Genomic DNA, 27956 nt, shown 5'->3' on the forward strand with positions numbered 1-27956 from the left:
TTAAAATGATACCCATTATTATATACTTTTATATTATTGTTGCGCTTAAAAAAAAATCACAAACTTTTTAACCAAATTAGTACGTTTATAATCCCTTTATTTTGATGACCTCTAACTTTTTTATTTTTCCGTATAAGCGGCGGTATGGGGGCTCATTTTTTGCGCCATGATCTGTACTTTTTTTTGATACCACATTTGCATATAAAAAACTTTTAATACACTTTTTATATATTTTTTTTTTAAAAAAGTAGGAATTTTGGACTTTTTTTTATTTTTTTTCGTTCACGCCGTTCACCGTACGGGATCATTAACATTTTATTTTAATAGTTCGGACATTTACGCACACGGCGATACCAAATATGTCTATAAAAAATGTTTTTTACGCTTTTTGGGGGTAAAATAGGAAAAAACGGACGTTTTACTTTTTTATTGGGGGAGGGGATTTTTCACTTTTTTTTTACTTTTACTTTTACATTTTTTTACATTTTTTTTTTACACTTGAATAGCCCCCATAGGGGACTATTCATAGCAATACCATGATTGCTAATACTGATCTGTTCTATGTATAGGACATAGAACAGATCAGTATTATCGGTCATCTCCTGCTCTGGTCTGCTCGATCACAGACCAGAGCAGGAGATGCCGGGAGCCACACGGAGGAAGGAGAGGGGACCTCCGTGCGGCGTTATGAATGATCGGATCCCCGCAGCAGCGCTGCGGGCGATCCGATCGTTCATTTAAATCGCGAACTCCCGCAGATGCCGGGATCTGTATTGATACCGGCACCTGAGGGGTTAATGGCGGACGCCCGCGAGATCGCGAGCGTCGGCCATTGCCGGCGGGTCCCTGGCTGCGATCAGCAGCCGGGATCAGCCGCGCATGACACGGGCATCGCTCCGATGCCCGCGGTTATGCTTAGGACGTAAATGTACGTCCTGGTGCGTTAAGTACCATCTCACCAGGACGTACATTTACGTCCTTCGTCCTTAAGGGGTTAAGGGGTTGTGATGCGAAGGCATTGCACAGTCAAGCGAATTGAAGCCAGAGACATTGCTGGAGCACCAACGATCTTGTCATTGGCTTAACACAGGCAATCTGCCCGCCAGATGGTGGCAAACAGGACCTGTGGAGGAGACCATAGGTAGGTTAGTACAGGTTTCTATTTTTTTTACAGCCCAAGCAGGATATTTAATTTTGAATAACCCTTTTCAATCCTAAAGTAGATCTCTGAGTAGAAGTAGAATGGGACGAGCTAGCATGAGCATGATGGTGCTTTTTTATCTACTTTGCCTCCTGCAGACAGGATAGCTTCTTACAGTTGCTGCTTTGTTCCTGCAAAATAATGTCAGCACTCGGTAAAATCTAAACCACCACAAAGAGCTTTGGTTCTGAAGTCCAAGGGGGTTCAACTTACTACAGGATGGGTGTCTCTAATAAAGTGGCTATTTAGTGTAATTATATAATTACATATAATATACTAAGTAGTATAATAGTGTGGCTAATGCAGGAAAAATGTAATGTTTGTACATTTTTATTGAAAAAATAAAACTAAAAGTATTTAGTATATACTCAGTGAAAACAGGTTCATTAAATTGTAAGCCTCTTACATTTTTCCTGTTGGTATTCTTTGTCATGGTAGCATGTAGCAATCATGTAAAATAAATACTGTATATACTCGAGTATTAGCCGAGGCCCCTAATTTCACCCCAAAAACCCAGGAAAAGTTATTGACTCGACTATAAGCCTAGGGTGGGAAATACATCATCCCCCCCCCCTTCATCATCACCGCCTGTCATCATCCCCCCCCTTCATCATTACCCTGTCATCATCCCCCCCCTTCATCATTACCCTGTCATCATCCCCCCCCTTCATCATTACCCTGTCATCATCCCCCCCTTCATCATTACCCTGTCATCATCCCCCCCTTCATCATTACCCTGTCATCATCCCCCCCCCTTTATCATTACCCTGTCATCATCCCACACCCCCCCTTCATCATTACCCTGTCATCATCCCACACCCCCCCTTCATCATTACCCTGTCATCATCCCACACCCCCCCTTCATCATTACCCTGTCATCATCCCACACCCCCCCTTCATCATTACCCTGTCATCATCCCACACCCCCCCTTCATCATCACTGCCTGTCATCATCCCCCCCCTTCATCATCACCGCCTGTCATCATCCCCCTGTCCCCCGGTGAAGATTGACAGCCCGGAACGACTATCCCTCCCTACCGGACGGTCCCTGCAGCACAGATGGCCCGGACCAGCTCACCCTAACTTCCCGCCTAGGGGAGGTGAGTACAAAACAAAAAGGGGGGGGGGAGCTGGATGATAACGAAGGCCGCAGTGGTCTTCAACCTGCGGACCTCCTGATGTTCCAAAATTACAACAGCCATCGGCTGTCCAGGCATGCTGGGAGTTGTAGTTTTGAAACATCTGGAGGTCCGCAGGTTGAAGACCACTGAGGGTGGAGAGTTCACTCGAGTATAAGCTGAGGGGGGTGTTTTCAGCACGAAAAATCGTGCTGAAAAACTTGGCTTATATACGGTACGTTTATTATGTTTCATCATGTTGCTAACATGTAGAGGATGTTGGCTGAAGTTACTGTTCGTAGATAAACTTGAGACCAGTGGAAAAAATATTCCAATGGTCTTGCTTAAATAATTTAATGCCACCTGATAGCGCTGTACACTTTTGTGATGGATCTTACAGGATATGAACAGTAGGGAAACAAGATATGGTTATTGTTTTTAAGGTACAGTAGTCTCAAATTTTACAGCTTATATATTTGGGAACACACTCGGGTTACTTTGTATAAAGACTAAAGTAGCTTGTGTACTTTTAATTGTCTATATGTACAAGGCATTTGGAAAGTTTTCAGACCCATTCACTTTTTTCACATTTTGTTATGTTGCAGCCTTGTGCTGAAATTCTGCACTTAATAATTTTATAATGACAAAGTAAAAGTGTGGAGGCACAGATCTGGAGAAGGGTTCAAATACATTTCCGCTGTCTGAAAGTTCCCAAAAGCTTAGTGACCTCCATATTTCTGGAACAGCCAGGACTCTTTCATAAGGTGGCCATCCCACCAAACTAAGTAATTCGAGGGAGGGGGACTTTTGTATGCAGACAGGAAAAACTTCCAGAAGGTCAATACTCACTGTAGCACCCGACCAATCTGGGCTTTATGGTCGGAGTGGCCAGAAAGAAGCTGAAAGGACTCTATGAGAAACAAGATTCCCTGGTCAGATTAACAAAGATTGAACTTTCTGGCCTCAATTCTAAGCATAATGTCTGGAATAAACCAAGCACTGCCTAGCCCTACAGTGAAGTATGGTGATGCAGCATAATGCTGTTGGAAGTGTTTTTCAGTTGCTGAGACTGGTCAGGATTGAAGGAAAGCTAAATGGACAGAGATCTTCTTAGGCTTCCTACACATATGTGTGTCATCCAGCATAGTTTCCCTCTGGCACTGTAGAGAAAGCACCAGAGGGAACTGAATGTTGAACTGATCCCATTCATATGAATGGGACAGTTCATGTTCATCTGGAGTCTCAGGTTCAACGCCAGATGGTGGAACATGCTGCATGGACTCTGGACAAGGGAACGCATCTTGCTGCATTCCCCTGTCTGACATGCACGATGATTAAATGTTGGATGCTAGTCAACTGATGTACTTTTATCCTCAATTTTGACATCAGTTGCTGCAAGTTTTTTCCGCTGGGCTTACTGAGATGGACATAAGTTCCGTCTTAATGAAAACCTGATCAAGAGGGCTCTGGACCTTCGGCGAAGAGGAAGGTTCATCTTCCAACAAGACACTAACCCTAAAAAAAAATAGCCATAACAACACAGTTGTGGCTTAGGGACAACTCTGTGAATGTCCTTCAGTGGCCCAGCCAGAGCCTTGACTTGAACCCAAGCAAACATTTCTGATTAGACCTAAAAAGGCTGCCAACTGAGTCCCTACTGAGTTGATCCAGAGGAAGGCAAAAAAAAACTCATACTAGAGGTAAACATTCCTTTCCAACTCCAAATATGCCAATCAGAATAGATCCCTGGATAAACGTTCTGTCCCTATAAATCTAGTATACATAACCGGTGATGATGTTCTCAAAAAATGAATCCAGACCCCTTTTGAACTCTCTCTTACAGAGTTCACAATGACCACCTCCTCTGGCAGAGAATTCTACAGTCTCACTGCTCTTACAGTAAAGAACCCCTGTCTGGTGTAGAAACTTTCTTTCCTCTAAACATAGAGGATGCCCCTTGTTATAGATACAGTCCTGGGTATAAATAGATCATGGGAGAGATCTCTGTAAGGTCCCCTGATATATTTATACATAGTTATTAGGTCTCCCCTAAGCCTTCTTTTTTCTAAACTAAATAACCCCAATTCTGATAATCTTTCTGGGTACTGTAGTCCTCCCATTCCCTGTATTACCCTGGTTGTCCATCTTTGAACCCTCTCCAGCTCCACTATATCTTTCTGGTACCCTGGTGCCCAATACTGTATACAGTATTCTATGTGTGGTCTGACTAGTGATTTGTACAGCAGTAGAATTATATAAATTTACTGTTATCTAAGACTCCCAAGTCCTTTTCCACGTCAGTCATCCCAAGTGTGCTCCTATTTTATACATAATCCCAGCCTGGATTTTTTTCTCCCCATGTGCATAACCTTACATTTATCAGTGTTGAACCTCATCTGCCACTTCCCAGCCCAAACCTCCAACCTATCCAAATCCATTTGAAACAGTACACTGTCCTCTATAGTGTTTACCGCTTTACAGAGTTTAGTATCATCTGCAAAGATTGCTACTTTACTATTCAACCCCTCTACAAGGTCATTAATGAATATATTAATTGGACAGGACCCAAGACTTACCCCTGTGGTACCCCACTAGTAACAGTCACCCAATCAGAATAAGTACCATTAATAACCACACACAGATATACGACATCCAGCGATTCCCCCTGGTCCAGTCTGGAGCTCACCTCCTTATAAAAGCTGATCAGGTTAGTTTAACATGACCGATCCCTCATAAAGCCATGCTGATATGGAGTCATACATTTATTTTTATCAAGATACTCCAAAATAGCATCCCTTAGTTTAACCTCTGTTGTATGTAAATTGTTTGAGGGTTTTCTAACAGGTCTATAATTCCCAGGGTCACCTTTTTGTCCCCTTTTTAAATATTGGCACCACATTTGCCATTAATTCCTTTAGAACACGAGTGTGAATGCCATCTGGACCTGGTGATTTATCCATTTAGATTTTTTGTATGCGGCACTGTACTTCTTCCTGGGTTAGACAGGTGACCTGTACAGGGGAGTTTACCTGATCTCGCTGTATTTCACCTGGCATTTCATTTTCCTCGGTGAATACAGTGGAGAAGAATTTGTTTAATATATTTGCTTTTATTTTAGACCTTTTTGCTATTTATATAGTTAGTTTTACTCTCTTTGGCAATGGGTCTTGCTGTCCCTATTTTTGCGACTTTTATCTGTTTTTTTTTTTTTTACATATTTTATATTTTTCTCTATAGCTTTTTAATGCTTCTTCACTACTGTCCTCTTTTAGTAGTTTTAATAAAGATCATTGAACCCCTTCCCTAATAAAAGTTTGAATCGCCCCCTTTTCCAATTTAAAAAAACTGTGAAAATAAAAATAAACGTGGTATCGCCACGTGCGGAAATATCCGAATTTTAAAAAATATATCTTTAATTAAACCGCACGGTCAATGGCGTACGTGCAAAAAAAATTCCAAAATAGCATATTTTTGGTCACTTTTTATATCATGAAAAAATGTATAAAAAGCGATCAAAAAGTCTGAGCAATGCAAAAATGGTACCACTAAAAATTTCAGATCACTGTGCAAAAAAATGAGCCCTTATATTACCCCGTACACGGAATTTTTTTTTTATAGGGGTCAGAAGAGGACAATTTTAAACGTATACATTTTCGTGCATGTAGTTGTGATTTTTTTTTTCACCAGAAGTACGGCAAAATCAAACCTATATAAGTAGGGTATCATTTTAATCATATGGACCTACAGAATAAAGAGAAGGTGTCATTTTTACCGAAAAATGTACTGTGTAGAAACGGAAGCCCCCAAAATTACAAAATGGCATTTTTCTTCAATTTTGTCGCACAGTGTTTTTTTTTCTGTTTGCCATAGATTTTTGTAAAAAAAAGTTTAAAAAATTTAATAAACCCACTCCCCTAATAAAAACCTAAATTGTACCATTTTCCCTATTTCACCTGCAAAAAGTGTAAAAAATAAATAAATAAAAAACAAAAAAAGTATATACATATTTGGTATCGCCGCCTGATTAAATATCGAAACTATTAAAATATAATGTTAATGATACCGTACGGTGAATGACGTTAACATAAACAAAAAAAATCCAAAATTGCTGCTTTTTTATAACATTTTATTCCCTAAAAAATGTATTAAAAGTTTTATATAAGCCAAAATGGTATTAATAAAAAGTACAGATCGCGGCTCAAAAAATGAGCCCACATCCCGCGGCTTATATGGAAAAATAAAAAAGTTATAGGTCTTCAAAATAGGGGGATTTTAAACGTACTAATTTGGTTAAAAAGTTAGCGATTTTTATTTTTTCAGCGCAACAGTAATAAAGTATGTTATCATGGCTATCATTTTAATCGTATTGACCCAAAGAATAAAGAACACATGTCATCTTTACCGTAAATTGTACGGCGTGAAAACAAAACCTTCCAAAAATTTTCACTTGCGTTTTTCTTTTCAATTTCCCCACACAAATAGTATTTTTTTGGTTGCGCCATACATTTTATGGTAAAGTGAGTGATGGCATTACAACGGACAACTGGTCGCACAAAAAACAAGCCCTCATACTAGTCTATGGATGAAAATATAAAAGAGTTATGATGTTTTTTAAGGCGAGGAGGAAAAAACGAAAACTTAAAAATAAAATTGTCTGAGTCCTTAAGGTCCCAAATGGGCTGATGCCTTAAGGGGTTAAACCTTAGCACAAGGCTGCAAAACTTTCCAAATGCACTATATCTAACCTATCCCTCACACGACTTTAACCACTTAGGGACCCAGGGCGTACCTGTACACATGTGTGGAATTTCAGTCCCCGCCGCTAGCCGGGCACGGATCGGACCGGGATGCCTGCTGAAATCATTCAGCAGGCACCCCGTGCAAAAAAAAACACTCTCACCGGAGGCTGACACCCCCCCCCCATGTCGGCAATCACTGCAAATCGCCGGTCAATTCAGACCAGCGATCTGCGGCAATTCGGGTCATACGGGTCTCCGACGACCCACGATCCCCCTGAACGGATAGGAGTGAGGTGGCAGCCCTCCTATCCCTGCTATTGGTCGGTCATAAGCAATAGACCAATAGCAGATCGCGCGGGGGGGGGGGGGGGGGGGGGTTAAAGTTCGGTTCCCCCCGTTCTACCTACTCACGGTAGTCGGGGCAGAGCGGGGGAACTGTGGTGTGACCGGCAGCGGCGGTGGAGGTCACTTACCGGTGGCGATCCTCTCCCTGGTGCGGCGATCCTGCAACTACAGAAGCCGGTGAGTTGTTGCCTAGCAACATCTGGAGGGCTACAGTTTGGAGACCACTATACAGTGGTGTCTAAACTGTAGCCCTCCAGATGTTGCAAAACTTCAACCCCCAGCATTCCCAGACAGGGCATGGCACTCTCTCACTTCGGAGCCCTGTTGTATTTTAAGGAAACAGTTTAGTGCCACATAAGGGGTATTTCCATACCCCGTTACAAATTTTGGGGGGCTTTTTCTTCTTTTACCCCCTATGAAAGGAAAAGTTGGGGTCTACACCAGCTTGTTAGTGTAAAAAAAAATTACACTAACATGCTGGTGTTGCCCTATACTTTTTTATTTTAAGAGGTAAAAGGAAAAAACCAACCCAAAAATTTTTAACGCAATTTCTCCTGAGTAAGAACATACCCCATATGTGGATGTAAAGTGCTCTGCGGGCAAACTACAATGCTCAAAAGAGAAGGAGCGCCATTGGGCTTTTGGAGAGAGAATTTGGCTGGAATTGAAGGCCATGTGCATTTACAAAGCCCCCATGGTGCCAGAACAATGGACACCCCCACATGTGACCCCATTTTGGAAACTACACCCCTCACGTAATGTAATAAGGGGTACAGTGAGCATTTACGCCTCACAGGTGTCTGACAGATTTTTGGAACAGTGGTCCGTCAAAATGAAAAGTGTGTGTGTGTGTGGGGGGGGTCCACTGTTCTGGCACCACGGGGGGCTTTGTAAAAGCACAAGGTCCCCAACTTCTATTCCAACCAAATTTATGGCTCACTGGACCCCTTGTTAAGTTCCTTGAGGGGTGTAGTTTCCAAAACAGTATGCCATGTGGGCTTTTTTTTTTTTCTTCCCTGTTCTGATACCATAAGGGCTTCCTAAATGTGACATGCCCCTCAAAAACCATTTCAGAAAAGCTCAATCTCCAAAATTCCATTGTCGCTCCTTCCGTTCTGAGCCCTCTAGTGCACCCCCAAAGCACTTGACACACACATATGAGATATTTCCTTACTCGAGAGAAATTGGGTTAAAAATTTTAGGGTGATTTCTCTCCTTTTACCCTGTCACAGGCAAACTGCGACGTGAGTTACATGAGTTCGGAACAACTTGTACTATTAAAGAAAAGTGTTATTTATCCTGCTCGGTGAATGCCTAAAAACTTTTTTATAAATAAATAAAGTAGAAATTAATTGTTAATTTTGGTGAAAAAAAAGTGGAATGAAAAAATGATTAAAAGGTAGCATGTATTTGCGAAATAGGAACCAATAAAAAGTACAGCTTGTTCCCCAAAGAGTTATGGCTTTTGGAACATGGCAACACAAAAAAGGTTGGGGGTGGAAAAGGATCTTATTTTGTAAAAGAAAAAACCCATAAACTATAATGAATTGAATATCACCATAATTGCAACAACCCACAGAATAAGAATAATAGTACACCTTTTACCAGGCAGTGAACACCATAAAATAACATTTTTAAATGACAGAAATTTTCACATTTTTCACAATATTTAGAGGTTTTTCCACATATAATATAAAGTACAATATTAATGTCACATATATGCACGACTATGTGTATATACTCTAGTATAAGCTGAGTTTTTCAGCACGATTTACGTTCTGAAAATGCCCCCCCGGCTTATACTCGAGTGAACTCTCGAGTGAATGCCTGTCAATCCGGGGCTTTTGTCATCATCCAGACCCCCCTTTAGTTTTCTACTCACCTCCCCTCGGTGGGAAGGAAGGGCGAGCTGGTACAGGCCATCTATGCTGCAGGGACCGTCCGGTGGGGAGGGTTAGTTGTTCCAGCCTGTCCATTTTCACCGGGAGGCCCTCTTCTCCGCTCCAGGCCGGCCCCGGCCTAGTGACGTGACCTTGACAACGACGCACAGGGATGTCCATGCGCAGCAGACATCCCTGTTCATGAACGTCCCGGTGCGTCGTCGTCAAGGCAACGTCACTAGGCCGGCCCGGAGTGAAGAAGAGGGCCTCCCGGTGAAAATGGACAGCCCGGAAAGACTAACCCTCCCCACCGGACGGTCCCTGCAGCAAAGATGGCCGGACCGGCTCATCCTTCCTTCCCACCGAGGGGAGGTGAGTAGAAAACTAAAGGGGGGTCTTCAACCTGCGGATCTCCAGATGTTTCAAAACTACAACTCCCAGCATGCCCGGACAGCCGATGCTGGGAGTTTTAGTTTTGCAAATCTGGAGGTCCGCAGGTTGAAGACCACTGATGAAGGGATTGACAGGTGGTGATGATGAAGGGGTGGATGATGACGGGTGATGATGATGGAGGGGTGTTAATGACGGGGGGTGTTGATGACGACTGGGGGATGATGACATGGGGGGATGATGTATTTCCCACCCTAGGCTTATAGTCGAGTCAATAACTTTTCCTGGGTTTTTGGGGTGAAATTAGGGGCCTCGGCTTATATTCGGGTCGGCTTATACTCGAGTATATATGGTACACCAAAAAGAAAAAGGTACCAGTGCAACAAATTATAATCCAACATGAATAAACTTTATTAGAATGAAAACAGATACTTTTAAAATACTATAAAAACCAGAATCATATAGGCACTTAAGATGAAGGTATCAAATAGGTACTCGTAAAAATGAAGTGATACAGTGGAAATAAAATATATTGTTGCACTACCCAAGTAAATAAATAAATAAATAAATAACAGCTTACAGAAAAAATAGCAAAGAATAACACAGTTACGGAACGTGCGTAGTGACAAAAGGACTAACTCGGATGAAATTAAACCTCTGCAATATACCTGAAATGTACCCAAGTAGATACCATACACCTAAACCATCGCACGTTTTGCGTATGAGCTTTGTCAGGGGGCGTCCTTTTGTATTTTTCATTTTAAGTATAATATTTTAATTGTATCTGTATTCATTCTAATAAAATGTATTCATGTTGGATTATAATTTGTTGCACTGGTACCTTTTTTTCTTTTTGGTGTATAAAGTACAATATGTCACAGGGGGGAAAAAAAAGTTAAAGTATTCCAAAGTAATTATCCTTTAATGTACGTCATGGTGCCCTGGTACTTAATGCACCTGGTACTTAATGCAGCAGGTCCTGGCTAGCAGCCAGGGACCCGCCGGTAATGGTGGACATCCGCGATCGCGCGGATGTCAGCCATTAACCCCTCAGATGCCGTGATCAATACAGATCACAGTATCTGCGGCAGTGCGGTACTTTGAATGGATAATCAGATCACCTGCAGCGCTGCCCCGGCGATCCAATCATCCAGCATGGCTGCCGGAGGTCCCCTCACCTGGCTCCGGTTGTCTCCGGCTGTCTCCCGGGGTCTCCAGAAGATCACCGATAATACTGATCAGTGCTATGTCCTATGCATAGCACTGAACAGTATTAGCAATCAAGTGATTGCTATAGATAGTCCCTATGGGGACTATTAAAGTGTAAAGATGAAAGTAAAAAAATGTGAAAAATCACCTCCCCCAATAAAAATGTAAAATGTAAAAATATAAAAAAAAAATGTAAACGTTTTATATACACAAATGTGGTATCAATAAAAAGTACAGATCATGGCGCAAAAAAATGAGCCCTCATACTGCCGCTTATACGGTAAAATGAAAAAATTATAGGTCATCAAAATAGAAGGATTTTAAACATACCAATTTGGTAAAAAAATGTAAAAAAAATCACACTTTTTAAAGTGCAACAATAATAGAAAAGTATATAATCATGGGTATCATTTTAATCATATTGACCCACAGAATAAAGAACACATGTCATTTTTACCATAAATTGTACAATGTGAAAACGAAACCTTCCAGCATTTGCTAAATAGCGGTTTTCTTCTTAATTTCCCCACACAAATAGTATTTTTTGGTTGCGCCATATATTTTTTTGGTAAAATTTGTGATGTCATTACAAAGGACAACTGGTCGCGCAAAAAAACAAGCCCTCATACTAGTCTGTGGATGAACATCTAAAAGAGTTACGATTTTTTGAAGACGAGGAGGAAAAAACGAAAATGCTAAAATAAATTTGCCTGGTCCTTAGGATCAAAATCGACTTGGTCCTTTAAGGGGTTAAAGAGACACATGTCAGGTTTAAAAAGAATTCTATTAAAAAATATTTATCCTTACAGTACTCTTTAGCAGCTGTATGCTTCAGAGGAAATTCTTTTCTTTTTGAATTTCTTTTTTGTCTTGTCCACAGTGCTCTCTGCTGACATCTGATGCCCGTATCAGGAACTGTCCAGAGCAGGAGAAAATCCTCATAGCAAACCTATACTACTCTGGACAGTTCTTGACACAGACAGAGGTGTCGGCGGAGAGCACTGTGGACAAGACAAAAAAGAAATTCAAAAAGGAAAGAATTTCCTCTGTAGCATACAGCTGCTAATAAGTACTGGAAGGATAAAGATTTTTTAATAGAAGTAATTTACAAATCTGTTTACCTTTCTGGCATCAGTTCATTTAAAGAAGAAAAAAAAAAAGCTTTCCACCAGAGTACCGCTTTAACCTGTTGGGGACGTAGGGTACTTAAGGACAGAGGATCGGATCGGGATGACTGCTGATATCCCCCCAATGTGTGCGAGCGCTGCAAATCGCCGGTAACTCTGGGCCAGTCGGGTGACCCCCATCACCCCGAAAATAACAGTGATCGGAGCTGTCAGAGACAACTCCTAATATGCCTTATGGCGGTCAGTGCATGCTGGGAGTTGTAGTTTTGCAACAGCTGTAGGCACACTGGTTGGGAAACACTGAGCTAGAGTCTGTTTCCTAACTCAGTGATTCCAACCCTTGTGCTTCCAGCTGTTGCAAAACTACAACTCCCAGAATGTCAGACCTTATATATGCTGGGAGTTGTAGTTTTGAAACAGCTGGAGGCACATGGGTTGGAATCACTGAGCTAGAGTCTGTTTCCTAACTCAGTGGTTCCCCACCAGTGTGCCTACAGCTGTTGCAAAACTAAAACTCCCAGCATGTATGGTCTGTCAGTGCATTCTGGGAGTTGTAGTTTTGTAGTAAATTTTTCGCAGCAGCTCAAACACCCAATGGAAAACTCACTGTGAACCCCCGCCTGTGTGAATGTACCCTAAAAACACTACTCTACACCAACACAAAATAAAAAGTAAAACACTACATATACTCCTACTAAAGTTAAAAACTTTACACTAACATGCTGGTGTTGCCCCATACTTATTATTATTTTCACAAGAGGTAAAAGGAAAAATCGACCCTTAAAACGCAATTTCTCCTGAGTACGGAAATACCCCATATGCGAGTGTAAAATGCTCTGCAGATGCACAACATGGCTCAGGAGTGAGAGCGTTATGTACATTTGAGGCCTAAATTTGTGACTTGCACAGGAGTCAGCAGTTCTGACATGAATGCAAAAAAAATACAATTATAAAATCACCTACATGTGACCCTGTTTTGAAAACTACACCCCTCACGGAACATAACAAGGGGTATAGTGAGCCTTAACACCCCACAGGTCTTTGACAAATTTTCTTTAAAGTTGGACGTGAAAATTAAAAAAAAAAATTCTCCCCCTGAAATGCTGGTGTTACCCCAAATTTTTTCATTTTCACAAGGGGCAATAGGAAAAAAGCCTCCCAAAATTTGTAACCCCATTTCTTCTGAGTATGGAAATACCCCATATGTGGATGCAAAGTGCTCTGCTGACGCACTACAGGGCTCAGAAAAGGAGTGCCATTGGGCTTTCTGAGAAAGAATTAGGCTGGAATTGAAGGCCATGTGCGTTTACAAAGCCCCCATGGTGCCAGAACAGTCGACTCCCCCCCCCCCCCACATGAGACCCCATTTTGGAAACTACACCCTCACGGATTGTAACAAGCGGGTTAGTAAGCATTTACACCCCACAGGTGTCTGACAGATTTTTGGAACAGTGGTCCGTGAAAATGAAAAATTTTATTTTTCATTTGCACAGCCCACTGTTCCAAAGATCTGTCAAACGCCAGTGGGGTGTAAATGCTCACTGCACCCCTTATTACATTCCGTGAGGATGTAGTTTCCAAAATGGGGTCACATGTCGGGGGGGGGGGGGGTTCCACTGTTCTGGCACCACGGGGGCTTTATAAATGCTCATGGCCCCCCGAATTCCATTCCTACCAAATTTTCTCTCCAAAAGCCCAATGGCGCTCCTTCTCTTCGGAGCATTGTAGTGCGCCCTCAGAGCACTTTACATCCACATATTTTCTTTTTTTTATGTGTCACTTTAACGAAAGTTATGTGGGGTGTTAAGACTCACTTTGCCCCTTGTTACCTTCCTTGAGGGGTATAGTTTCCAAAATATCATGCCATGTGTTTTTTTTTTTTTCTGTTCTGGCACCATGGGGGGGCTTCCTAAATGCGACATGCCCCCAACAACCATTTCAGCAAAATTCGCTCTCCAAAATGCCATTGTCGCTCCTTCCATTCTGAGCCCTCTAGTGCACCCACAGAGCACTTTACATCCACATATGAGGTATTTACTTACTCGAGAGAAAATGAATTACAAGTTTTGGGGGCCTTTTTACCGTTTACCCCTTGTAAAAATGAAAATAATGGGGCTACACATGTTAGTGTAAAAAATGGAGATTTAGATTTTTCTCCTCCATTTTGCTGCTATTCCGGTGAAACACCTAAAAGGTTAACAAACTTTTTGAATGTCATTTTGAATATTTTGAGTGGTGCAGTTTTTATAATGTGGTCCATCATAGGGAATTTCCAACATAAAGAGCCTCAAATTCACTTCTAAACTGGTCCCTGAAAAATTGATTTTGAAATTTTCGGGAAAAATTTGAAAATTGCTGCTATACTTTGAAGCCCTCTGATATCTTCAAAAAGTAAAAACATGTCAACATTATGATGCAAACATAAAGTAGACATATTGTATATGTGAATCAATATGTAATTTATTTGACATGTCCCTTTTCCTTACAAGCAGAGAGCTTCAAAGTTCTAAAAAATGCTAAATTTTTCCTGAAATTTTGGAACTTTTCACCAAGAAATTATGCAAATATCGACGAAAATTTACCACTAACTTTCACTCCTGTTATGGCTTTTTACTATTAATAGAGAACTTTACTTTTGCACGAATAGCTGTGGTGGATACCTTTTATCTTTTGCTCCTGCATGAAGTGGTCTGAGGGTGAGCTTGAATCTTGTTCATTGCTTGGATTTCTATAAAGTAGAATATGTCACAAAAAAACTATCTCGGAATCAAATTTATAAGTAAAAGCATCCCAGAGTTACTAATGCATAAAGGGATAGAGGTCAGATTTGAAAAAAATGCTCCCGTCCTTAGGGTCATAATGAGCTCTGTCCCCAACAGACAGCGTCATTAAGAGGTTAAATTATTTGTGATTGTCACCTGACTAGAGTTTTGGCCAAAGAACTTAAACTTAAATTTAATGTTTAGGCAATATAAGTTGATGTTTACAGTTTACATCATGTTGTTACTTTTCATTTGGTCTAACGCTGGCAGTGTGTAGTAATATACCTCAGCATCCTGTTTTGACAGGATACTTAAGTTTACCTAAATGGAGGGGAAAAATGTGGGGAGAACAGACCCTTTTTAAAGGTACGAAACATGTTTTGAATACAAAATGCACAATGTTTTTTGCACCTGTTGCACATAATAAATACCCTAAAGACATAAAGGGGTACTTCTGCCCTAAGACATCTTATCCCCTATCCCAAAAATAGGGGATAAGATGCCTGATCGCTGGGGACCCCCACAATCTTTCATGCAGCACCCCGCTATTATCAGCCTCCGGAGCGAACATTGCTCCGGGTCTGATGAATCACGATCATGGGGCTGGAGTTTGGAGATCACTGGGCGGTGGTTTCTAAACCGTGGCCCTCTAAATCTTGCAAAACTACAACTCCCAGCATGTACGAACAGCAAATGGCTTTCTCGCCATGCTGGGAGCTGTAGTTGAGTACCTCCAGCTGTTGCATAACTAAATCTCCCAGCATGCCCTTTTGCAATCAGTACATGCTTGGAGTTGTAGTTTTGCAACAGCTGGAGGCACACTGGTTGGAAAATACTGAGTTAGGTAACAGAACCGAACTGTAGGTTTTCCAAACAGTGTGCCTCCAGCTGTTGCAAAAGTACAACTCCCAGCATGCACGGTCTGTCAGTGCTTGTTGGGAGTTGTAGTTTTGCAACAGCTGGAGATTTGCCACCACATGTGAATGTACAGGGTACATGGGCGGGTTTACAGTGAGTTTCCTGCTTCAAGTTTGAGCTGCGGCAAATTTTCCGCCGTGGCGCAAACTCACCATAAACCCTCGCCTGTGTGAATGTACCCTAAAAACACTACACTAACACAAAATAAAGGGTAAAACACTACATATACACCCCCTAACACTGTCCCCCCCCCCCCCCAATGAAAATGTATCGTACGGCAGTGTTTCCAAAACGGAGCCTCCAGCTGTTGCAAAACAACAACTCCCAGCATTTCCAGACAGCCACTGACTGTCCAGGCATGCTGGAAGTTTAGCAACAGCTGGAGGCACCCTGTTTGGAAATCGCTGGCGTAGAATACCCCTATGCAATCCCTAATATAGTCCTCAAATGCACATAGTGCTCTCTCATTTTGAAGCCCTGTCGTATTTCAAGGAAACAGTTTAGTGCCACAAATGGGGTATTTCCGTACTCTGGAGTAATTGCATTACAAATTTTGGGGGGCTTTTTCTCCTTTTACCCCTTATGAAAAGGAAAAGTTGGGGTCTACACCAGCCTGTTAGTGTAAATTTTTGTAATTTCTTTTTTACACTAACAGGCTTGTGTTGCCCCATTCAATTTATTTTCACAAGAGGTAAAATTTGTAACGCAATTTCACCTGAGTACGGAAATACACCATATGTGGGCATAAAATGCTCTGCGGACGCATAACAAGGCTCTGGAGTGAGAGCACACTATGTACATTTGAGGCCTAAATTGGTGATTTGCACAGGGGTGGCTAATTTTACAGTGGTTTTGACATAAATGCAAAAAAATAAATACCCACATGTGACCCCATTTTGGAAACTACACCCCTTACGGAACGTAACAAGGGGTATAGTGAGCCTTAACACCCCACAGGTATTTGACGAATTTTTGGACGTTTTTTTTACTAAAATGCTAGTGTTACCCTAAATTCTTAATTTTCACAAGGGAAAATAGGAGGGAAAAAGCCTCCCCAAAATTTGTAACCCCATTTCTTCTGAGTAAGAACATACCCCATATGTGGATGTAAAGTGCTCTGCTGACTCACTACAATGCTCAGAAGAGAAGGAGCGCCATTGGGCTTTTGGCCACATGTGTTTACAAAGCCCCCATAGTGCCAGAACAATGGACCCCCCCCCAAATGTGACCCCATTTTGGAAACTACACCCCTCACGGAATGTTATAAGGGGTGCATTGAGCATTTACGACCCACTGGTGTCTGACAGATTTTTGGTACAGATTTTTGCTCAGCCCACTGTTCCAAATACCTGTCAAACGCCAGTCGGGTGTAAATGCTCACTGCACCCCTTATAAAATTCTGGGAGGAGTATTGTTTCCAAAATGGGGTCACAAGTGGGGGGTCCACTGTTTTGGCACCACTGGGGCTTTGTAAACGCACAAGGCCCCCGACTTCTATTCCAACCAAATTCTGTCTCCAAAAGCACAATGGCGCTCCTTCTCTTCGCATTGTAGTGCACCAGCTGAGCACTTGATGTCCCCACAATGGGTTGCAAATTTATTTTTAGTTTTTTTGGGGGGGGGGGGGGGGGGCATTTTCTCCTATTACCACTGGTAAAAAAAAATTATTTGGGGGAAAAACCATCATTTTAGTGAAATTTTTTTTTTTTCCCATTTACACATCCAACTTTAACGAAAAGTTGTCAAACACCTGTGGGGTGTGAAGGCTCACTGTACCCCTTATTATGTTCCTTAAGGGTTGTAGTTTCCAAAATAGTATGCCGTGTTTTTTTGTTTTTGTTTTTTGTTTCTTTTTTTGCTGTTCTGGCACCTTCCTAAATGTGACAGGCCCCCCAAAAACCACTTCAGAAAAACTCACTCTCCAAAATCTCATTGTCGCTCCTTCCCTTCTGAGCCCTCTAGTGCACCACAGAGCACTTGACATCCACATATGAGGTATTTGCTTACTCGAGAGAAATTAGGTTACAAATTTTAGCGTGATTTCTCTCCTTTTATGTAAAAATTCAAAAACTGGGTCTACAAGAACATGCAAGTGTAAAAAATGAAGATTTAGAATTTTCTCCTTCAATTTGCTGCTATTCCTGTGAAACACCTAAAGGGTTAACACACTTACTGAATGTCATTTTGAATACTTTGAGGGGTGCAGTTTTTATAATGGGTTTACTTATGGGTTATTTCTAATATGAAGGCCCTTCAAAACAGAACTGGTCCCTGAAAAACTCAGATTTTGAAAACTGAAATTGAGAAATTGGAAAATTGTTGCTGAACTTTGAAGCCCTCTGATGTCTTCCAAAAGTAAAAACACTTCAACTTTATGATGCAAACATAAAGTAGACATATTTTATATGTGAATCAATATATAATTTATTTGGGATGTCCATTTTCCTTATAAGTAGAGAGTTTCAAAGATTAAAAAAAATTAAAAAAAATTCAAATTTTTTATCAAATTGTGATGGAAGTGAAGTGATGGAAGTATCAACTAAATTTTACCACTAGCATGAAGTAGAATATGTCACGAAAAAACTGTCTCTGAATGAGAATGTAAAGTAAAAGCATCCCAGAGTTATTAATGCTTAAAGTGACAGTGGTCAGATATGGCACCATGATATACTATAGGAAAATGCTCTGAGAAGTATTCAGCAGGGAATCATTGGGTCCTAATATTTGTGGATGCTACTTTGACATGTATCACATACCTAAACATTGTTGCAGACCAAGTAAACCACTTCATGGCAATAGGATTTCTTAATAACAGTGGCCTTTCTTAGCATAATAATGTCCAGGACAGGACTTCAGCAAATCACTGGCCCCAGCAGTCATGTACAAGATAAAAAGGGCCAGGAAACCTCTTTTAAAGTGGTAATATATTCCAGTACTCTATTTTTTTATATTTCCACAGACCCATATGAGGGCTTATATTTTGCGGGACCAATTGTACTTTGTAATTACACCTTTTATTTTGCCATAAAATGTATGGAAAAACAAAAAAACTAAAAAATATTATTTGTGGGGAAAAATGTAAATAAAAACAGCAGTTTTGCAGATTTTGGAGGGTTTTGTTCTTACACTTTACAATTTACGGTTAAAAATGACATGTTTTCTTTATTCTGTGGGTCAATACGATTAAAAGAATTCCCATGATTACATACTTTTCTATTGTCCTGCTTTTAAAAAAAAATTTTTTTTTTGTTTTTTTTTACAAAAAAAGGTATGTTTAAAATTGCTCTATTTTGACCACCTCTAACTTTCTAATTTTTTTCGTATACGAGAGCTAATTTTTTTCGCCATGATCTGTAGTTTTATCGGTACCATGTTTGCATGTATTTAATATAATAGTTTTTTTTTTTTTTTTGGAATATAATGTGTCAAACCACCGTTCACCATACGGGATCATTATATTTTGATAGTTTGGATATTTACGCACGCGGCGATACCGAATGTTTATCATTTTTTATTTTAACGCTTTTTGGGGGTAAAATGGGGGGGAAAAGGGACGATTTAAATTTTTATTAATCTTGCCCTTACACTTTTTATGTCGCTATAGGGGACTATTAATAGCAATCATTTGATTGCTAATACTGTTCAGTGCTGTGCATAGGGCTTAGCACTGATCAGTGTTATCAGCGATCTTCTGCTCTGGTCTGCTCGATCTCAGACCAGGGCAGAAGACCTCAGGAGACGGACATAGGTGGGTGAGGGGACCTCCGTCCGCCATTTTGGATGATCGGATCCCTGAGACCACGCCGCGGGCGATCCGATTATTCATTTTAACGCCCGCATTGCCACAGATGTATCTGTATTGTTCACGACATCTGAAGGGTTAATGGCGGACATCAGCGCGATGGCTGATGTCCGCCATTACTGGTACTGCCAGTACCAGGGCTCCAGGATGTACATTTATGTCCTATGTCGTTAAGGGGTTAAAAACTGTTGTCACTTACTTTAATTGGGGGAGTGGTTTCAAAGTTATGCCTGTTTCCTCATCTATTGCTACTGCGGTGCTGTGCGCAATGAAGGCGAAATTTTTTTTTATTGGGTTGCTCTTACACAAGTTATATATTGTGACTTTTTAAACAAATTACAAGTCATTAACAGGTTTAGGTGGTCAGAGATCATTATTGTATTCAAATGATATGTGTAAATGCATTTGCCCAAGCACAGGGAAGCATGATTTCAAAGAAGACTTCAGAATAAGGACCCAGGTCCAAGAGTCCAAATCCGAGCATAGTTTTCCAAATAAATAACATTGGTGTTTTATTCAGCAAAAGCAACAGGTAAAGTGCACCAAGCATGACGAAACATGTCAGTTTCCTCCCTGGGCACATTTCAGTTGTGAGAATGTACATAATGGCCCTTATTTACTAAGAGTGTTGTGTAGGTTTCTTTGTGGGTTTTAATTCCGTACAATATATTTTCCACAGTATTTACTAAAGTTTCCCTACATTTTCCACTTTCCCTACATTTTCCTTTTTTTTTTTTACACATGCTCTGATCTGTCTGGTTTTCCTCAGTTGAAATCCACCACATTTTCTTTGAAAGCCTTAGTAAATATGTTGTTTTTTTTTATTGAAAATGTCGGGACATGCCCCTTTTCTGTGACCACGCCCCTTTCCCCAATGGTCATGCCCCTTTTTCGGGTTTTCCTAGCAAAATGGAGAGTTAGTTTATTTATTTTTTTTTCCAATTCTGGCGCAGACAGAATTTCTGGCGCAAATTCTGGCGCAGACAAAATTTTCTGGCGCAATGCTCCAGAATATGGTGCACGTCCTGACAAAACATGTCGGGGTTGCAGTAGTAAATGAGGGCCAATATACATAGTTATGTTTTCAAGTGATTATTATTGCGAGTCATACAGTGTTGAGTAATCCTAATAATCATTTTCCAATATTTTTTTTTTTTGGCATAAAAGCTAAGGCTGAGTGATCTGCAAACAGTGATAGTCCTAGTTTACTATATACTGCATTGCTGGTGCATTTTCATTACCAAATATTCTTGTACATACTATTGTAGTGAAGTAGATGTTTATCTTTTGCATGTTACAACTGTGTGCATTAAAGGGGTACTCCGGTTGAAAACTATTGTTTTCAAATCAAGTGGTGCCAGAAAGTTAAACAGATTTGTAAATTACTTAAAAAATCATAATCCTTCCAGTACTTATCAGCTGCTGCATGCTCCATAGAAAGTTCTGCAGTTCTTTTCAGTATGACTACAGTGCTCTCTGCTGACGCCTCTTTCCATGTCAGGAACTAACTATCCGAAGCAGGAGAGGTTTGCTATGGGGATTTGCTTCTACTCTGAACAGTTCCTGACACAGACAGAGGTGTCAGCAAAGAGCACTATGGTCAGACAGAAGAGAACTCCACTTCATCTGTAGTATACAGCAGCTGATAAGTACTGAAAAGATTAAGATTTTGTAATAGAAGTAATTTACAAATATGTCTAACTTTCTGCAGTCAATTGATATGAAAACTTTTTTTGTTTTCCACCGGAGTACCCCTGTAACATGGTTTTCCAAGATAAGAATTGAGATTAGGTTGAACAATCAATATCCGGTTGCTAGATGGGCCATTTGGATCATTAGGCATAAGTCCTATGAGTTCTGTTGGTGTAGTGCGGTAACTGTGTAGTGCGGTAACTGTGCCTAGCTTTTTGTGAACTGGTATTTCCTTTTTGAGTTTTTTTTTGCCTACAAATCCCATAATTCCATTTTCCTCCCTCCAACACCTCACCCACCCCACCCATTGAAACATAAATGAGCTGCATCCATTCAAAAGACCTGTGGTTTTCAATCAGGGTGCCTACAGCTGTTGCAATAGTTGCAGATTGATCTCCCACCAAGCGATCGCTCCACCCATTGAAGTAGACAGGCTCCCTGTCATCAGCTGACTAGTGAGTCAGGTCTCGGCCGCATTGCAACCTGGGAAAAATCTGAGACAGCAGTAATTTTGTATGTTGTTAAAAATAAATATTGGGGGGAAAATCACATAAAAATTGTGAGAAAACCATCACACACAGGTACAGACACTATATTATGAACAACACTAACTTTACAGCCCCTGTAGCATAGTCAAATAAAAAATAATAATTTCCTGGAATACCCCTTTAACTGCTGCTAAATTTGGAAGAAAGCCTTAATTTACACTGTAGATCCTATAGAGGATGGATACAGGCTTAGATTGCAGTTACACAGCCCTGGCTTGCTTTACCCCCTCTCCTGCACATTGTACTAGCTAAACCCCTCCCAACTTCCTGCATTCCATCTTTTGCTTTCTGATGCTAAAGATGGATTTTCCCTAACAGGCAATGAATAGCAGATTGCAAAGACATAAGGCACCTAGTGGACATTACTTTTTAGTTTTTCTTTCTGGCATATAGAGTCCTTTTTGTTAAATGAAGGGAGTTACAAATATGTTAAGAATCACACAGGCTATCCAGGGCTGATGCAAGGATCTTTTTCTACCCTAAGCGAAAGCTAATATTGCCACCCCCTTGACCCCGTCCATTGTGAAACGCCCCACCTTACTACTTATGTAACACACTGTAACAAACCCCCTCCCCATGTAATCACCCTTCTATTGGGGTGACACACTATAACCAACCCCCTCCTCATGTAATCTCCATACTATTGAGGTGACACATCGGGAGGGGGGATGGCAAAGAGACGGACGTGATGCAATGCAAGCGCCGTCAGGATGCTGGACAGATCTCAGATAGGAGCCTACACTCCTCTTGCAGACTGTAGAATGCTAATTATTATGGTACTGAGGGGGGGGGGGGGGGTGTTATTTGGTGTGCGCTGTTAGGATGCTGGACAAACCTGACGCGGGGGAATCACACCTGTGTGCTTCATAAAGAAGAAGTGCAATGCTCCTCTGACAGGCTAAAGAATGCTAATTATTATGGTACAGGGTGTAGGGGGCATCGGTGGGAGTGGTGCTGGCTTTGAGCGGGTGGTTCAGATGCTGACTGGCTACGTTTCTTGCAGGGGGCAAAGCAGTGCCACCCTCAAGAGGGCGCCCTAGGCGGATGCCTTATTTTCTTATAGGCAGAGCCAGCCGTGATGCTATCAACTTAAAGGCAGTTGTGTGAAATAAGTGACCATTTCAGTAGTGTTTCCAGTCTTTTTGTTCCTGCTGCTTAGAGCCAGATACTGAAACATGCTGTTTTTTTTCTTTTTCTTTTTTTTATCTGTTTCTATTTTCTGATTGTAGGTTTTCTCACTTTATTTGTATATCATTATACCGACAGCCATTTTGCATGAGCTGTTTTTAATAGCATTTAGAGATATTCTTTACAGCAAGTGCTGTGAAAATGGGCAACAATAGACAGAAGCTGTCCCATTTACAAGAAAAGGTTTCTGGGCATGCTCTGTGACCTTTGCAGAGGTAGTGTCACAGGGAGAGGAAAGCTGAACTGTAAATCTATTCTATTCTCTTATCTATCTACTAGTGTCATGTGTCACTATATTCCCAGCTGTGATAAGTAGGAGTCTGCTGCAAAGTGATTTGTGCACAACAGAAAATGTCAGCTTTATTTTCGGCTTAGTGATTAAAGAAGCTTCATTTTTTTTACTTTTGCTAAGCTAATGCAATATGAATGTGAGAAATAATATTTATTATTAATTTTTTTGCAGAGCAAACTTTACATGGAAGGTTTTAGAAGTCTTAAAGAAGGAGAGCCAGTTGAATTTACATTTAAGAAATCTTCTAAAGGTCTTGAGTCATTACGGGTAACTGGCCCAGGAGGGAATCCCTGCATAGGAAGTGAAAGAAGACCCAAGGGTAAAATGATTCAGAAACGAAAACCAAAAGGCGATAGGTATGAGGATTTTCTTTATTTCATAACTGAGAAATGTCATACCCGGCGTTGCCAAGTCTTCCTACTTTAACCTTGTGGAAGAGGAAAAGCAACAATGGCACTAGCATCCTTGTATCCAGTCCCCTGCACTAACAATTTTCTGCTCCTGCCTTCCGGACGGTTGTCAGGATGTTTAAAATCTTTGCAGACCAAGAGTATCCCGATCAGGAGATGTACACAGACGTGCGTGGAACTTCAGCCAAAAAACCCTACCCTCACATAAGGGGGTGGGGCAAAGTTTGAGCTGGGGCAAATTATCCCGCTGCAGCTCGAACTCCAATCGGGAAACTCGCTATAAACCCCAGCCAGAGTGAATGTGCACAAAGGCCGATACCTGCTGCAGTGCAGCTGTCAAATACCCTGCTCCGCTGCCCCGTTCTGCTGTCCGAATCCCCGTTCTTCCGTCCGCATCATGGCATCCTATGGAGGATCATGTGAAACACACGTCACTCCACCTCCTCCACTGCTCCCAGTGTAACGCTACGGAGGAAGCAGAGTGACGTATATGTCACATGATCCTCCTTAGGACGCCATGATACTGGAGAACGGGGCAGCAGAGCGGCAACCGCAGGTGAGCAACTACCGTGGGGGCGCTGTCTAGAAGGGGTGCACTGTTTACAAGGGGGCACTTTCTACAAGCGGGACCTGTTTTCAAGGAGGGGCCTGCTGTTTACAAGGGGGCACTGTCTACAAGGGGGGCCTGCTGGTTACAAGGGGGCACTGTCTACAAGGGGGGGGGCTGCGGTTTACAAGGGGGCACTGTCTACAGGGGGGGGGGCTGCGGTTTACAAGGGGGCACTGTCTACAAGGGGGGGGGGGGGCTTGCTGTTTACAAGGGGGCTCTGTCTACAAGGGGGGGGCTGCGGTTTACAAGGGGGCACTGTCTACAAGGGGGGGGGGCTGCGGTTTACAAGGGTGCACTGTCTACAAGGGGGGGAGCCTGCTGTTTACAAGGGGGTGCTGTTTACATGACGCTGCTACTAATGTCTGCAACTATCTATACTACCTACAAGGGGCTACTACCTGCTATTGAAGGCAATCTTACTGCAGAGTCACCTGCACTAACTTGAATTTATAGGTAGGTAGTGCAGGTGACCCGGTTTTTACCGCTGCTCACCATGTGAACATCAGCGCAATCGCTCCGGAGACATCGGTCTCGACGCCAAATCAAATTCCCTGTTCTGTCCAATGGAGAAGAGAAATCTTGGCTCATACTACAGCAGCCGCCTCCATTGTACACAACAAGGACCCACATATCAGCACGGTAAGCAGCGCCAGAAACCGCGTCACCCTGGTGTCAGATTACCTTTGAAATAAAAGTACTTGTGCTTGGTACAATGTCTTGCTGTTTCCTAAATGGAGCCTCCAGCTGTTGCAAAACAACTCCCAGCATTGCCGGAAAGTTATTGACTGTCCAGGCATGCTGGAAGTTTTGCAACAGCTGGAGGCACCCTATTTGGGAGACACTGCCTTAGGGTATTTTTGGTGGAGGAGGCAAGCGCCATGCTTGCATCCGGGTCTGTCCCTATGCAAATCCCTAATTTAGGCCTCAAATGCACATGCCGCTCTCTCACTTCGGAGCCCTGTCTTATTTCAAGGCAACAGTTTAGTGCCACATATGGGGTATTTCCTTACTCAGGAAAAATTGTGCTGCCAATTTTATTTTTATTTTTTTCTCCTCTCACCCCTTATGAAAAAGAAAATTTGGGGGCTTCACCAGCATGTAAAAAAAATAAAAACATTTACACGCTGGTTTTGCCCCATACTTTTCATTTTCAATAGAGGTAAAAGGAGAAAAAGACCCCCAAAATTTGTAGCACAATTTATCCGGAGTACAGAAATACCCCATATGTGGACTTAAAGTGCTCTGCAGGCGTACAACATGGCTCAGGAGTGAGAGGGCACCATGTACATTTGAGGCCTAAATTGGTGATTTGCATTGGAATGGCTGATAGTTACAGTAGTTTTGACATAAAAGCAAAATGTGGCCGCATTTTGGAAACTACCCCCCTCACGGAATGTAGTAAGAGGTTCGGTATGGATTTACACCCCACAGGTGTCTGACAGATTTTTGGAACAGTGGTCCGAGAAATTTCATTTTTCATATGCACAGCCCACTGTTGCAAAAATCTGTCAAACGCCAGTAGGGTGTAAATGATCACTGCTTCCCTTATGTTCTTTAAGGGGTGTAGTTTTCCAAACATTTTTTTTACTATGGAGGGTTCCTAAAGGCGACATGCTCCTCAAAAACCATTTCAGGAAAATTTGCTCTTTATGGGGGGGCATTTTCTCTTATTACTACTTGTGAAAATAAAAAATTTGGGTTAACACCAGCATTTTAGTGAAAAAAAATAACATTTTTCATTTTCACGTCCCACTTTAACGAAAGTTAGTCAATCACCTGTAGGACATCAAGGCTCACTATACCCTTTGTTGCGTTCCGTGAGGGGTGTAGTTTCCCAAATGGTGTGCCATGAGGGGGGGGGGGGGTTTCCTGTTCTGGCACCATGGGGGCTTCCTAAATGCGACATGCCCCCAAAACCATTTCAGCAAAATTTGTTCTCTAAAAGCCCATGGCTCCTTCCCTTCTGAGCCCTCTAGTGCACCCGCAGATCACTTTACATCCACATATGAGGTATTTCCTTACTCGAGAGAAATTGAGTTACAAATTGGGGGGTTCGCCATGAAAAAAAAAATGGGGCTACAAGAACATGTTAGTGTAAAAAAAATTTAGATTTAGATTTTTCTCCTCCACTTTGCTGTTATTCCTGTGAAACACCTAAAGGGTTAACTAACTTTCTAAATGTCATTTTAAATACTTTGAGGAGTGCAATTTTCATAATGGGGTCAATTATGTGGGATTTCTAACATAAAGACCCTCAAATGCAATTCAAAATTGAACTGGTCCCTGAAAAAAATCAGATTTTGAAATTTTAGAAATCCCGGCTGGTACAGACAATAGTGTGGGTGACGCTGATTCCAAGGCTGCTTACCTTTTTTTTTTCCTATTTGCCCCCTTCTGAGTTATGCCCAAAAATCCAAATATGCAAATAAAGTGTTCTGGTGCACTAGCGGCATTCCCACCCCCTTGATGCACGTTGTCTCGGCCTTGTCCAACGTCACCTTCATAAATATTCATGGACATGATCTCCATTGTATACAAGAAATGTGTAACTCTAGAGCTGCTCCGCCCACTCTTGTCACATGATAATCAGCGGACTCTGTTAAATTTTATTGTCCCCACATGTACTGCATCTAGCAGGTCCTGGTCAGACATGATCTCCACATGAAACACTACAGCAGTGACTGCCCGACTAGGACCTGCCCTGTATCTGCTAAATGCTGAAGCTTATGAAGGGGCATTGTCACCGGGTCAAGCAAAAGAGTTCACCAAGGGGCTGTTAACACACTTCTTCTGCATATTTGGATTTTTAGCCATAACTCTAGCACAGGGAGGCATCCAAAAGTCCAAACCTTAGCATACTAAATACATTTAAATCAGTGTTTTATGGGGCCACATAGGAAAAAAGGTATCAGTCTTTCCCTGCACTATTGCCCTTCACCAGCAGGTTAGTGTAGATGATACTGGGGTCAGGTTTCCTCTTAATGGCACTAGGTAACCTAAAATTTAGTAAAGTGGCTTTAAACACCTGTAGTGAATTTGTTGTGGAATTTTGCAAACTTTGTGTAATAAGCATTTTTTGTTTATCATTTTAGTTGGCAATGCAACATTTTTGGCATTTATAACCTGAAACTTCAGATGGACTTTTAGCCTTCTGTTTAGTCAGCTTTAAACTATAAAGCCAAAGAAATCATAGGTCTAAAAATTGCCCTGTTCACGTATTCTCTTCTCTTCCTGGTAGACATATTATCTACTTACATTTTTCGTGCAGCATCTCCAAAAGATTTTATAATGTAGAGGTTGCTTGGCAACCAGAAAATGCAGGTCCTGCGTGATCTACAGTGTCAGGTAGAGCTTTTCAGTCCTCAGTGCTTGTTGCTTAGTAACTGAGGTAATCACAAGGCCCTCATAAAATGGATGCTATTGAAAATAAACAAGATGCTGAACACCACAGCCACCAACCTACCGTAAGAGCTTATGACAGAGTATTGTGTATTTATTCAGCAAATATTTTACCCATTTGTATTAAGTGAATATTACTCCAATTGATTGAGCCAGAAAACAAAAATCTGTGTTTGTTACATATTTTTGCCTTTTGTGTGCAGTGCTATGCAGTCCTTTTATATCTGACATGGTTTTATGCTTTACTTAGACACCCTGTAACCACCCCATTGCTATTATGTAATGAAAGAAAGAACTACTTGTATGGAAGGTAAAAAATGACATTT

General features: G+C 41.5%; 1 protein-coding gene and 1 long non-coding RNA gene across 6 annotated transcripts in view; one reads left to right on the forward strand and one right to left on the reverse strand.

The window, feature by feature from the left end:
• LIN28B (lin-28 homolog B) overlaps positions 1-27956 on the forward strand; it is a 101184-nt gene that overhangs the window by 38822 nt on the left and 34406 nt on the right. For 4 of the 5 annotated variants that reach the window (XM_056566207.1, XM_056566208.1, XM_056566206.1 and 1 more), the window contains one exon: positions 23383-23567. In XM_056566207.1, coding sequence (XP_056422182.1) covers positions 23383-23567 — 185 coding nt within the window. Of the gene's footprint in view, positions 1-23382; positions 23568-27564; positions 27696-27956 lie in introns of those variants that run through there. The other variant, XR_008891295.1, reaches the window with a different exon arrangement.
• LOC130362157 (uncharacterized) lies at positions 1156-27603 on the reverse strand. The gene is made up of 3 exons (XR_008891296.1): positions 27487-27603; positions 14670-14737; positions 1156-1332 (listed from the first exon to the last, which is right to left on the reverse strand). It is a non-coding gene; the product is annotated as an uncharacterized LOC130362157 (long non-coding RNA).

This window comes from Hyla sarda, chromosome 3, assembly GCF_029499605.1.
Source record: "Hyla sarda isolate aHylSar1 chromosome 3, aHylSar1.hap1, whole genome shotgun sequence".
Classification (NCBI taxonomy): Eukaryota; Metazoa; Chordata; class Amphibia; order Anura; family Hylidae; genus Hyla; species Hyla sarda.